Source organism: Perca fluviatilis, chromosome 6, assembly GCF_010015445.1.
Source record: "Perca fluviatilis chromosome 6, GENO_Pfluv_1.0, whole genome shotgun sequence".
In the NCBI taxonomy this organism is placed as follows: Eukaryota; Metazoa; Chordata; class Actinopteri; order Perciformes; family Percidae; genus Perca; species Perca fluviatilis.
Genome location: NC_053117.1, coordinates 40,667,325 through 40,680,472, shown reverse-complemented (window position 1 = coordinate 40,680,472; position 13,148 = coordinate 40,667,325). Strand labels below are relative to the sequence as shown.

The 13,148-nt window shown below is 43.0% G+C and overlaps 1 protein-coding gene across 1 annotated transcript; it reads right to left on the bottom strand.

Annotated features, from left to right (window-relative positions):
• Positions 1-2,197: 2,197 nt before the first annotated feature.
• tmem127 (transmembrane protein 127) lies at positions 2,198-13,148 on the bottom strand. Its single transcript, XM_039803455.1, has 3 exons — positions 12,320-13,148; positions 5,876-6,040; positions 2,198-3,324 (listed from the first exon to the last, which is right to left on the bottom strand). The coding sequence occupies exons 1-3, from the start codon at positions 12,555-12,557 to the stop codon at positions 3,014-3,016; spliced, it is 714 nt and encodes a 237-aa protein (XP_039659389.1). The 5' UTR covers positions 12,558-13,148; the 3' UTR covers positions 2,198-3,013.

Here is a 13,148-nt window from a genome sequence, read left to right as displayed (position 1 = left end):
ATCTCAAATTTGCTGGAAGTTAGTCAGAGTTTTCCCAGGCTAAGTACAGATGACAAACATGAGACAAAATATGGCATATTAATTTTTATTATGACCACTTTTTATGTAGAAACAATCAATATGTACATACTTGTGGCGATGAAAGTATATGATGACAATTTGAGGAACAAAGTGCAGAAATGGGGAGCAAAAACAGAACAAGATACAGAGTCACCACATCTATCACAGTTTTAAGCCTCAGCGGGCAGCTCATGTGAGATGTTCTCAAACGCTTTCTCCGCCTGAAAGGTTTAAAATTTGCACACGAAAGAACTCATGCATATAAAAACATATACTGAAAACTGTCACGTATGGAAATCACAAAGTACAAACAAAAAGGTTTTCTTCTTTAAAATCAAAATACGAGAAACATGACACGACTTAACTTCCAACAACTCTTATTTTGAAACGCACACGTTTCTAGATTTCTCCGTGGCTGCTGAAGCTCTCGACACACACACACACACACACACACACACACACACACACACACACACACACACACACACACACACACACACACACACACACACACACACACACCTTTTTATTTTTTTTTAAAACACACCACAAAGACTCAATAGTCTCACGTTTTTTTCGACAGGTTTTCTCGTGTTATTTCAAATAAAGATGAAGTTAAATAAGACTAAACCAGTGACGGGCGTCTACGAATCAAAAAGAAAAGAAAAGACACAGACGACTAAATAATAAATAAGAATTTCGTATGAAAGGCTTTGTCTAAAATAATCTTCTCAGTGTATTTCTGCATTTTCTGATGGATTAGGAAAATAAAATCATACATCACACACGGCAATATATATCAAAAATTAAATCAAAATGACGCTCAAAAGAACAATTCCGGCGCAAAATGAACCTAGGGGGTTACTAACATATGTGTACCGTGCGGAGCGCTCTCTGGGACATGTTTTCATAGTAATCCAATGCGTATCTAGCTTCAGCGCGAAGCAGTGAATTTGGGGCACTTGGAAAGTAAAAATAAATCTGTTTCTACCACTAACAGGGCTCAAATTACCACCACACTTCCACGGTAGCATAATGAGGGTCCCTACATGTTAACAGAAGCATTGAGAAAAGCATTAAAAAGATAGATTATAAAGACAGTACCATTCTCGTATACAGGCGGCCGCCGTCTTGGGAGCTACTGTCTTTTCTAAACTGTCTTTTTAATAAACTGTCTGTACACTTACAATGTTCTCAATGCTTCGGTTTACATGCAGGGATCCTCATTATGCTACCAGGGAAGTGTGGTGATATTTGGAGCCTTTTTAGTGGTGTAGAAATAACAATTTGTTTTTACTTTCAATTAATAAAGTCCTACTTGCAAACAAGCAATTGTTGTAAATGCTTTTCTGTAAAAATTGATTGCTTTCTGGTGTCATTTTTGGTTATCTGAATTTTTTTTTTTCTCCAGTTTTCCAGTATTTCTCCATCTTCTCTTTCTCTTTTGTTCTTAATTACTATTTATACATTTTGTAATGATCATTCTGGTGATGTCTGGGCAGGGGTGGGGGTGTGGGGAAGTTAGTATGTGAGTGAATGTGTATGTTGTACTGTAACGTCTTGTCCTTTGGACTGTCCAGTCCTACTGAGGACCCTCTCGAAAATGAGATGACACATCTCAAGAGGTATTCCTCGTAAAATAAAAAAAATAAAAACTTTCCAAGTGCCCTGAATACTAAGCCTGGTGAGAGCGTCCTGGTCTGGTGAGCTCCAGTTTTCCACTCCCAGACCAGTCTGGCATCTTGAGATGAGAGAACATTTGGAGACGTTCGCCAAACGACTGACCAATCAGCGCTGGTTTTGAGGCGGGTTTAGGTGGTGATAGACAGATGGTTTATCCAATCAGCTAACCAGGATTTTCAGACAGCGATAGCCCTAATTCTGTTAGCCGCTCGCTAATGCTTTTTCCTCTTGTATCCTTCTTTTGGAATCTGGACCAGGAACCTGAAATGGGGCCTTTTATTCCTAAATTCTCGTTACACAAACGGCAAAGCTCCTTTACCGACATGCTGCTAGCTCGCTGAGCTAACGAGCTATGCTCTGCCTGCAGCAGCAGCAGGGGTAGCCTGGCTCGTGGTTGTAATTTCATACGCTTCGTTGATCTGATTGGTTGATTTGGCCCCGTCTGTCACCAACTATAGGTGGTAGATAGACAGATGGTTTATCCAATCAGATAACCAGGATTTTCGCCCCCTTCCCAAAAGTTCTCCAACGGAAAGTTCCCAGATGGATATGCCGAGCTAATGGGAAGCGATCCACCTGGAGGAGTCAGGTTACTGAATGCTAGCGTTGCAAGCTAATCACCGGTTCACGCTAAAGCTAGCTGAAGCTAGCTACGCATTTGATTACTACGAAAACATGTCCCAGAGAGCGCTCGACACGGCACACACGCTATTAACCCCTAGGTACATTTTGCGCCGGAATAGTCCTTCAACAAAGCTCCAAAACGAGCATCGAACCTCTTGACAATCTGCCGACAGCTTGGTCTACCCGGCACTGATCCGGCCGCGGCTTCGTCCGTAACTCGTGATGTTAAAGCGCTCCCCGCGGTTTTAAGTTTGCGTTACATGTAAAGAACCGAACTCTAAACGCCATTTACATGCAAATCACAAACAGCTTCAGTGGTGAGCGTTAAGAATCATCTCCTACATTTTCTGCCACAGCTAAAGAAAAGGCTTTCATGCACCCAAAGCTCGCTGTCTGTCAGTCAGTCAGTCAATCAATCAATCAAGTTTTGCGCACAGACCGCGCACGCCGCGCTCGTTACGGCGAGATATTTCGCAACGATATCCATTTGATAAAGAGTGTGAGGGGGGGAGGTTTTGCTCATCGAGCCAAAAGCCGTGCTGAGAGAGAGAGAGAGAGAGAGAGAGAGAGAGAGAGAGAGAGAGAGAGAGAGAGAGAGAGAGAGAGAGAAGCGAGTGTTTAGCAAAAGGCCGGAGCGCGGCGGTCGTTACGGTGTGTACGCCGGCGGCGGCTGAAACTGATTGGCGATGTCATAGTCGGCGGGGAAAGTCTCGCTGCTGTCCTCCATCTCGGAGAGCAGCTCCAGCGCCTGCTCCTCCTCCTCGGTGGGGTAGTGGCGCAGCAGGTTGGCGGCCGTGGCGAGGATGGAGGCGCCGCCCGCCCCCGCCACCAGGTAGAAGCTGATGGCGAAGGTGACGTAGATGAGCGAGCCGTGGTACTTCTTGTGCTGCTGCTGCAGGGACAGGATGAGCTCCGACGCCCAGTAGCAGAAGCCGATGACCGTGGCACACTGCAACACTGAGACACAGAGAGAAGGCTTTTAGGTAGAACGTGAAAATAGCTTCTTAAAAAAGGTCCCATGGCATAAAAATGTCACTTTATGAGGTTTTTTAACAGTAATATGCGTTCCCCCAGCCTGCCTATGGTCCCCAAGTGGCTAGAAATGGTGATAGGTGTAAACCGAGCCCTGGGTATCCTGCTCTGCCTTTGAGAAAATGAAAGCTCAGATGGACCAATCAGGAATCTTCTCCTTATGAGGTCATAAGGAGCAAGGTTACCTCCCCTTTCTCTGCTTTGACCACCCATGAGAGAGAGAGAGAGAGAGACATCATGGCTTTCAAACAAGCAAAGTGGCAGTTGGTCAAGACCACACCCCCACCCTCCACCTTGCTCCACCTGATTTCAGATACAGTATTAGGGGACCACTAAGGCCTATATGAAATATGACTAGGGCTGCCACCTCTTAGTCGATTAGTCGACTAATCGGTCGTTTTGGTCTTAGTCGACTAAGATTTCTTTAGTCGATTAGTCATTTTTTTATGCTTATTCGTGCTTAATTACTTATTTCCAAGAAACTCATGAGCACATTTATGGTAAACACAAGATTTAAAGTGGTGCTTTTGCAGGATTAATTGTGGAGAAACTCAGTTTTACAGATGGTTAATTAACTACATTTATATTGGGCTTTTCTAGTCTTAACCACCTCTCAAAGCGTACAGCTCTGTCAATTAAATCAACTAATCGATTAGTCGACAAAATCGTATATAAGTGTTAGTCGACTAAGAACTTCTTTAGTCGAGGACAGCCCTAAATATGACAGCTACAGTTTATTGGAAAATAGCGTTGTGGACACTGACTTTGATGAATTTACTGTTTATCAGAGCCCAGATGAGACAAGAAGCTAACGCTGCAGGAGACGCTGTGTTAACGTTACCGTTTTAAAACCGTTCTCCAGGTTAGCGGGGTTGCATACCGCTCAGAACTAGAGGTGTTGAAATTAATCAAATAAATCGATGCATGGAATCGTGGACGTGGACGATGCTGCATCGATAATCGGCCGGCTCATAATCGATTATTTCTGTTCACAATTTAACGTAGGCCTGACAACATTTCTGTTTACATATTCTGGTATGTTTTGCACATTCAGGCAGTGCAGAATGTTTGGTTTTTGAAGCTTGAAAAGCTACGAATTAAATAACCTGCATGGCTTTAATAGCAAAAAATGTATTTGACGCATCGAGATATCGAGTCGCTGACATGATAATCGTAATCGAATCGGGAGATCAGTGAAGATTCACACCTCTACTCAAAAGCAACATGGAAAATGTAGCTAGTAATGTCCCCTCAGCGTTCCGTTTTGTTGTTGAACTGGGTGTAAAATGAGCGGTGACATTAAATCACCATGTTTCAGGTAACGGCACCCTTACGGTACCGTCTATTTGCTGGATGGTTTCTAGGTTAACGCTCAGTAGCTAACATTAGCAGATAAGCCCGTTGGCAGCAACATTATTGTTCATATTTTGGCACAATGTTTCTGACTGTGGCAGTAGTGGTCGTATGGCGTTTTTCCATTACACGGTACCTGCTCGACTCGCCTCGACTCTACTCGACTGGTCGTCATAGCGACTGCCGTGGGCGTGGCTTAGTAGCTTGCTTTTCCCATTGACATATCCCCGACTCATTTCCTGGTTCTCCGTCTCCGTAAACAACATGATATCAAAGAGATAGTTAACGTTTACTGCTCCAGATTTTCCACCGTGGTCACATATATATGACTCTAGAGTCGCTACTCGCTGCGGAGATAATCGCCGTCACTCTCTCACTTCTCCCTCGCTCACCAGCTACACACACATAAGGCGACTCGACACACACACACATCACACACCAGCGCACAAGTATAAACATCAGGCCACTTGTATGCTACGGAGAAAGCTCTGCGTGGAGCCTCCTGCAGCAAAAAAACACCGCTGGCTAAACTATTTAAAAATGACGACTCTCGCTAGCAACGCAGCGATCAGTGACGATTCTTTCCGACCAATCAGCAGCCTGCAGGTGTTCACGTCACCTTCTCGGCTCGCCTCGGCTCGCTTGGAACCTCAACTGAGGAGGTACTAAAAAAAAAAGTACCTGTTAGCAGGTACCAGGTACTTTTTTTCGTAATGATAATGGAAAACCAAAAAAGGCGAGTAGAGTCGAGGCGAGTCGAGCAGGTACCATGCAATGGAAAAGCGCCATTAGTGACTGAAATCATGGTCAAACCAGCACTTTTCATTCAGACTTTGTTCGGTGAGTGGCGTTACTACGTCCGCTCTGGTCACCGAGACTTCGCTCGGCTTTAGCGGCGGTCGGTTCGATAGCGGAGGTGCGAGTGACGGACGGCGAGCTTGACCGCAGTCTATTTCTCTCAGAGAAACGCCGCGAGCTGCTACAGTTTGCATGTTCTGCCGCGTCGTGATGGGAGATGCTGAAAAGAAACTACACGCTGTTTGTACGAAGTTAAACAGCAAGAGTATCCAATCAATTTACCAAAAACACCAAAAATCAAATCCCTAGAATGGCGGATGAATACCTGTGAGAATGTGTGCGAATGCATATCTGCGTGTGATCTTCAGGGCCGGGTGTTTGGGTCCGAACACGTCCAGGAGGAAAGCAGTCAGGCTGCACAGGATGCCCAGGAAACAGAAGGCCGCGATCACTCTCATCAGCAGCACGGTCTGCGGGTTCACACAGTAATCTGGAGGACGCAGACACATCACACAGCATTACAGGGCCGCTGCCAGATTAGGTAGGTAGGTAGATAGACAGGTAAGTAGGTAGATAGGTAGGTAGATAGACAGGTAAGTAGGTAGATAGGTAGATACTTTATTGATCCCAAGGGGAAATTCAATGTCCCAGTAGCTTAAATACATCACACACAACATACACATACATCATAAATAGGATGATAAAATAACTAATCCACATGAATAATATGGACAATAAAAGAAAAGATACTAAATAAATGTGTGTGTGTGTTTGTCTGTGTCAGTATGTATGGTAAGGTGCTCTATGAGTGTGTGTGTGTGTGTGTGTGTGTGTGTGTGTGTGTGTGTGTGTGTGTGTGTGTGTGTGTGTGTCAGTATGTATGGTAAGGTGCTCTATGAGTGTGTGTGTGTGTGTGTGTGTGTGTGTGTGTGTGTGTGTGTGTGTGTGTGTGTGTGTGTGTCTGTGTCAGTATGTATGGTAAGGTGCTCTATGAGTGTGTGTGTGTGTGTCAGTATGTATGGTAAGGTGCTCTATGAGTGTGTGTGTGTGTGTGTGTGTGTGTGTGTGTGTGTGTGTGTGTGTGTGTGTGTGTGTGTGTGTGTGTGTGTGTGTAAGTAAGTAAACTTTATTTATATAGCACCTTTCACAGACAAAAGGGGTCCCAAAGTGCTTTACAGTAAAACAAAAACAAAGCAAAGACAACACATACAAAGCTATATGGCTAATAAAATGCTTGTCTAAAAAGATGAGTCTTCAGGTGTTTTTTAAAGGTTTCCAGAGAATCCAAAACTCTCAAGGCTAAAGGGAGAGAGCTCCAGAGCCCTGGGGCCACCACCGAAAATGCACGATCACCTCTTGTTTTAAAACGTGTTCTAGGAACAATTAAGAGCTCCTGGCTTGAAGACCTCAAAGAGCGACCAGGAGTGTGTGCGTGCAGTAGTTCCTGGATGTACGAGGGAGCTTGGCCATGTAAGGCTCTATAGGTAATAGTTAAAATTTTAAAATTCACTCTAAAACCAATCGGTAGCCAGTGAAGAGCCTTAAGCACAGGAGTAATGTGCGATCTCCTGCTGGTCTTAGATAAAAGTCTTGCTGCTGCATTCTGTACGACTTGCAGTGAGCCCAAGGATGATTTGTTTAAGCAGGTGTATAGTACATTGCAATAATCCAAACGAGAGGAAACAAAAGCATGAACAAGCATCTCTCTTTGAGAAACCACAGATCTAATTTTAGCAATGTTCCTGAGATGGAAAAAACAGGAACGAACCACAGACTTCACATGACTGTTAAAACACATACAGTGCCTTGCGAAAGTATTCGGCCCCCTTGAACTTTTCGACCTTTTGCCACATTTCAGGCCTCAAACATAAAGATATAAAACTGTAATTTTTTGTGAAGAATCAACAACAAGTGGGACACAATCATGAAGTGGAACAAAATTGATTGGATATTTCAAACCTTTTAAACAAATAAAAAACTGAAATATTGGGCGTGCAAAATTATTCCAGCCCCCCTTAAGTTAATACTTTGCAGCGCACCTTTTGCTGCGCGATTACAGCTGTAAGTCGCTTGGGGTATGTCTCTATCAGTTTTGCACATCAGAGACTGACATTTTTGCCCATTCCTCCTTAGCAAAACAGCTCGAGCTCAGTGAGGTTGGATGGAGAGCGTTTGTGAACAGCAGTTTTCAGTTCTTTCCACAGATTCTCGATTGGATTCAGGTCTGGACTTTGACTTGGCCATTCTAACACCTGGATATGTTTATTTGTGAACCATTCCATTGTAGATTTTGCTTTAACGTTTTGGATCATTGTCTTGTTGGAAGACAAATCTCCGTCCCAGTCTCAGGTCTTTTGCAGACTCCATCAGGTTTTCTTCCAGAATGGTCCTTTATTTGGCTCCATCCATCTTCCCATCAATTTTAACCATCTTCCCTGTCCCTGCTGAAGAAAAGCGGGCCCAAACCATGATGCTGCCACCACCATGTTTGACAGTGGGGATGGTGTGTTCAGGAGTGATGAGCTGTGTTGCTTTTACGCCAAACATAACGTTTTGCATTGTTGCCAAAAAGTTCGATTTTGGTTTCATCTGACCACAGCACCTTCTTCCACATGTTTGGTGTGTCTCCCAGGTGGCTTTTGGCAAACTTTAAACGACACTTTCTAGGATATCTTTAAGAAATGGCTTTCTTCTTGCCACTCTTCCATAAAGGCCAGATTTGTGCAGTATACCGACTGATTGTTGTCCTATGGACAGAGTCTCCCACCTCAGCTGTAGATCTCTGCAGTTCATCCAGAGTGATCATGGGCCTCTTGGCTGCATCTCTGATCAGTCTTCTCATTGTATGAGCTGAAAGTTTAGAGGGGACGGCGGGTCTTCGTAGATTTGTAGTGGTCTGATACTCCTTCCATTTCAATATTATCGCTTGCACAGTGCTCCTTGGGATGTTTAAAGCTTGGGAAATCTTTTTGTATCCAAATCCGGCTATAAACTTCTCCACAACAGTATCTCGGACCTGCCTGGTGTGTTCCTTGTTCTTCATGATGCTCTCGCTTTACGGACCTCTGAGACTATCACAGAGCAAGTGCATTTATACGGAGACTTGATTACACACAGCTGGATTCTATTTATCATCATTAGTCATTTAGGTCAACATTGGATCATTCAGAGATCCTCACTGAACTTCTGGAGAGAGTTTGCTGCACTGAAAGTAAAGGGGCTGAATAATTTTGCACGCCCACTTTTTCAGTTTTTTATTTGTTAAAAAAGTTTGAAATAGCCAATGAATTTCGTTCCACTTCATAATTGGGACCCACTTGTTGTTGATTCTTCACAAAAAATTACAGTTTTATATCTTTATGTTTGAAGCCTGAAATGTGGCAAAAGTTCGAAACGTTCAAGGGGGCCGAATACTTTCGCAAGGCACTGTAGATTTGTCAAAAATGACACCCAGATTACGCACAGCATTACAGTCTGAAACTGATGGAGACCCAATGGCCTGCCTAATCCTAGGGGTAATGTTATCTGGGGCAAAGATCATCACCTCAGTTTTGTCAGTTTAATTGCAAGAAATTGTCAGCCATCCATTTGTTAATGGAGGCTAAACAATTGTGCAGCAAGGACAGTTTGTCTAGCTTATCGGGGCTAAAAGATAAATATAACTGGATATCATCAGCATAACAATGGTAAGATATACCTTCGAAACTACTAATAATTTTACCAAGAGGAAGCATATAAAGACTAAATAGCAATGGGCCAAGCACAGAACCTTGAGGCACACCACAAGACAAAGGAGCAGAGTCTGACAAGTAAGTTCCCATAGACACAGAAAAACTCCTGTCTGAAAGATATGAAGAAAACCAGTCCAGATCTGATCCAGTAATGCCCACCGTTGTTTTCAGTCTTTCAATCAGAGTGCAGTGGTCAACCGTATCGAACGCTGCACTCAGATCCAGAAGGACTAGAACAGAACATTTACCCCCATCAGCAGCCATCAAAATGTCATTAGAGACTTTTAGGAGAGTAGTCTCAGTTGAATGGTTTTTTCGAAAGCCAGACTGAAATTTATCGAAAATATTATTAGAATCCAAAACTCTATTTAGCTGGCTCGCAACAACCTTTTCTAAAATTTTTGAAATGAAAGGCAATTTAGAAATAGGCCTGTAGTTTTTAAACAAAGCTGCATCAAGATTGTTCTTTTTCAATATGGGCTGGACAACAGCATGCTTAAAACAGCTAGGGACCTGGCCTAGCTGAAGAGATAAATTTAAAATTGAAACCAAACATGGTCCGAGCAGATGTAATGTTTTTAAAAGTAAAGATGTTGGTAAAATATCAACAGGACTTTGGGAAGGTTTCATCGAGCCCACTAGCTTAATTAAGTCATTCAGGGACAAGGGGCAAAAGGAGTCCAGTACCGAAAGTGTCTGATGAGTAACAATATGGGCGCTTACTGATGGAATGATGCCTGCCCTGATAGCACTAACCTTGTCCACAAAATGAGACAAAAAACGGTTGCAGTCCACATTTGAAAACACAGGGACAGTACACGTAATAGGAGAAACAATGTTGTTAATAGTCTCAAACAGAGCTTTTGGATTGTTTTTGTCTGTATGGTAAGGTGCTCTATGAGAGAGTGTGTGTGTGTGTGTGTGTGTGTGTGTGTGTGTGTGTGTGTGTGTGTGTGTGTGTGTGTGTGTGTGTGTGTGTGTGTGTGTGTCTGTATGGTAAGGTGCTCTATGAGAGATGTGTGTGTGTGTGTGTGTGTGTGTGTGTGTGTGTGTGTGTGTGTGTGTGTGTGTGTGTCAGTTTGTATGGTAAGGTGCTCTATGAGAGAATGTGTGTGTGTGTGTGTGTGTGTGTGTGTGTGTGTGTGTGTGTGTGTGTGTGTGTGTGTGTGTCTGTATGGTAAGGTGCTCTATGAGAGAGAGTGTGTGTGTGTGTGTGTGTGTGTGTGTGTGTGTGTGTGTGTGTGTGTGTGTGTGTGTCAGTCTGTATGGTAAGGTGCTCTATGAGAGTGTGCCATGGTGGTATAGTGCAAATAAGTCCATTAGTACAAGGAGGTAATAAGGTTACAGCCACTGTTCAAGTTTAGGCTCTGCTGCAGCTTTTAACAGACGGCCGCTGTTAGGAAGCTGTTTAGCAGACTTTTAACAAAAGCTAGGAAAGACAGCACATTGTTTTTTAATGTCGTAGTGTACAGCACTTTGAGCTGCACTTAAGTACATTTACTCCAGTACTGTACTTGAGTCCAAATGTTGAGGTACTTGTACTTTAACTTGAGTCTTCTCTTTTCATGACACTTTCTACTTCTACTACACTTCAGGGAGAAATATTGGACTTTTTACTCTACTACATTCATCTGTTCCAGCTTTAGTTACTAGTTACTTTAGTTACTCCGCAACATTCATCTGTTACAGCTTTAGTTACTAGTTACTTTAGTTACTCCGCTACATTCATCTGTTACAGCTTTAATTACTAGTTACTTTAGTTACTCCACTACATTCATCTGTTCCAGCTTTAGTTACTAGTTACTTTAGTTACTCCGCAACATTCATCTGTTACAGCTTTAGTTACTAGTTACTTTAGTTACTCCGCTACATTCATCTGTTCCAGCTTTAGTTACTAGTTACTTTAGTTACTCCGCTACATTCATCTGTTCCAGCTTTAATTACTAGTTACTTTAGTTACTCCGCTACATTCATCTGTTACAGCTTTAATTACTAGTTACTTTAGTTACTCCACTACATTCATCTGTTCCAGCTTTAGTTACTAGTTACTTTAGTTACTCCGCAACATTCATCTGTTACAGCTTTAGTTACTAGTTACTTTAGTTACTCCGCTACATTCATCTGTTCCAGCTTTAGTTACTAGTTACTTTAGTTACTCCGCTACATTCATCTGTTCCAGCTTTAATTACTAGTTACTTTAGTTACTCCGCTACATTCATCTGTTACAGCTTTAATTACTAGTTACTTTAGTTACTCCGCTACATTCATCTGTTACAGCTTTAGTTACTAGTTACTTTAGTTACTCCGCTACATTCATCTGTTCCAGCTTTAGTTACTAGTTACTTTAGTTACTCCGCTACATTCATCTGTTCCAGCTTTAATTACTAGTTACTTTAGTTACTCCACTACATTCATCTGTTACAGCTTTAGTTACTACTTACTTTAGTTACTAGTTACTTTACACATTAAGATTACTGCACACAGAACACAAGTAGTTTACAAAATCTGATGTTTAATTGACAGCTGGTTGGATCCTTTTCACTTTTCTACAATGTTTTAATACTTTAACTACATTCTCCTGATGATACTTACACACTTTTACTGAAGTAACATTTTCACTGCAGGACTTTTACTTGTAACAGAGTATTTATACAGCGTGGTATTAGTACTTTTACTGCAGAAAAGGATCTGAATACTTCTTCCAGCGCTCATGAAAGGTGCTATACAAATAAAGTTATTAGACAGACTGACAGAAAAACTGACAGACAGACAGCTATAGAGAGACAGTCAGACAGACAGATAGAGAGCTATAGATAGACAGAGAGACAGCTATAGATGGACAGAGAGACAGACAGACAGCTATAGATAAGACAGACAGCTATAGACAGACAGAGAGCTATAGATAAATAGACAGCTATAGAGACAAAGAGACAGACAGACAGCTATAGACAGACAGACAGCTATAGATAGACAGATAGACTTTATTAATCCTAAACTGGGAAATTACTCTCTATTATTATTATTGTTCCGGTCCTCACCGTCCAGAAGCTTGGGGTCAATGTACCCGAGGACATCCGCCACCCCCAGCTCTTGTTTCGGGCAGGTGCCTCCGTGCACGCGGAGCCAGGCTGGTTCTGCCAGCGCCGTGCACAGCGCCGTGATGGAGAGAGCCCCGGGCAGCGCCGACACCAGGCTCCGCTCCGGCTGCTTGGGCACGGAGGTGCCTCCTCTCCGCCTCCGGCCTCCCGGGACAGCGGTCCCCGGCGGGGCATACATGGCCTGGGTGGTGAACGTGTGACAGCGGCCCTGGCGCTCTGTTCCCACTGGTATCTAACGTTTTTAAAAGCTTAAAACCCCCCAGCTGTTTGACATAAACAGGGATACAATGAACAGACGGCGATTGGGGCTAGAAGAGATACAGCTACGAGCCAGAAGTTACGCAAAATCTCGGCTAATATAACAATAATAAAAGTTTAACACTTTCACACAGGGAACGTGTGTTCATTCGTCGTTTTAAATCCAAACCACGATCTTTTTCCTTAACTTAAGTACTCGTTTTAGTGCCTAAACTTAACTGTCGTCGCCGTAGCTGTATCCCTTCTTGGCCTCCAGGCCCGTTAGCTCCTGTTAGCTCTGTTGTTAGCGTGTGACGCTAACGCCAAATCTCGTCAACTGTCATAAAAAAATAAACTTAATAGAAACACATCAGGTGAACGACAACCTATTAGTCGATCTAGCCAACTGCCCCGACGGGAAACGGCCAACGGCTCGGTACACAAAACAAAGACAAAAATAAACAAAAGGCAGCTTTACGCTTCCTGTAAAAATAGTTACTTCCTTGTTCACACGACTCTTCTTCGTGGTTCC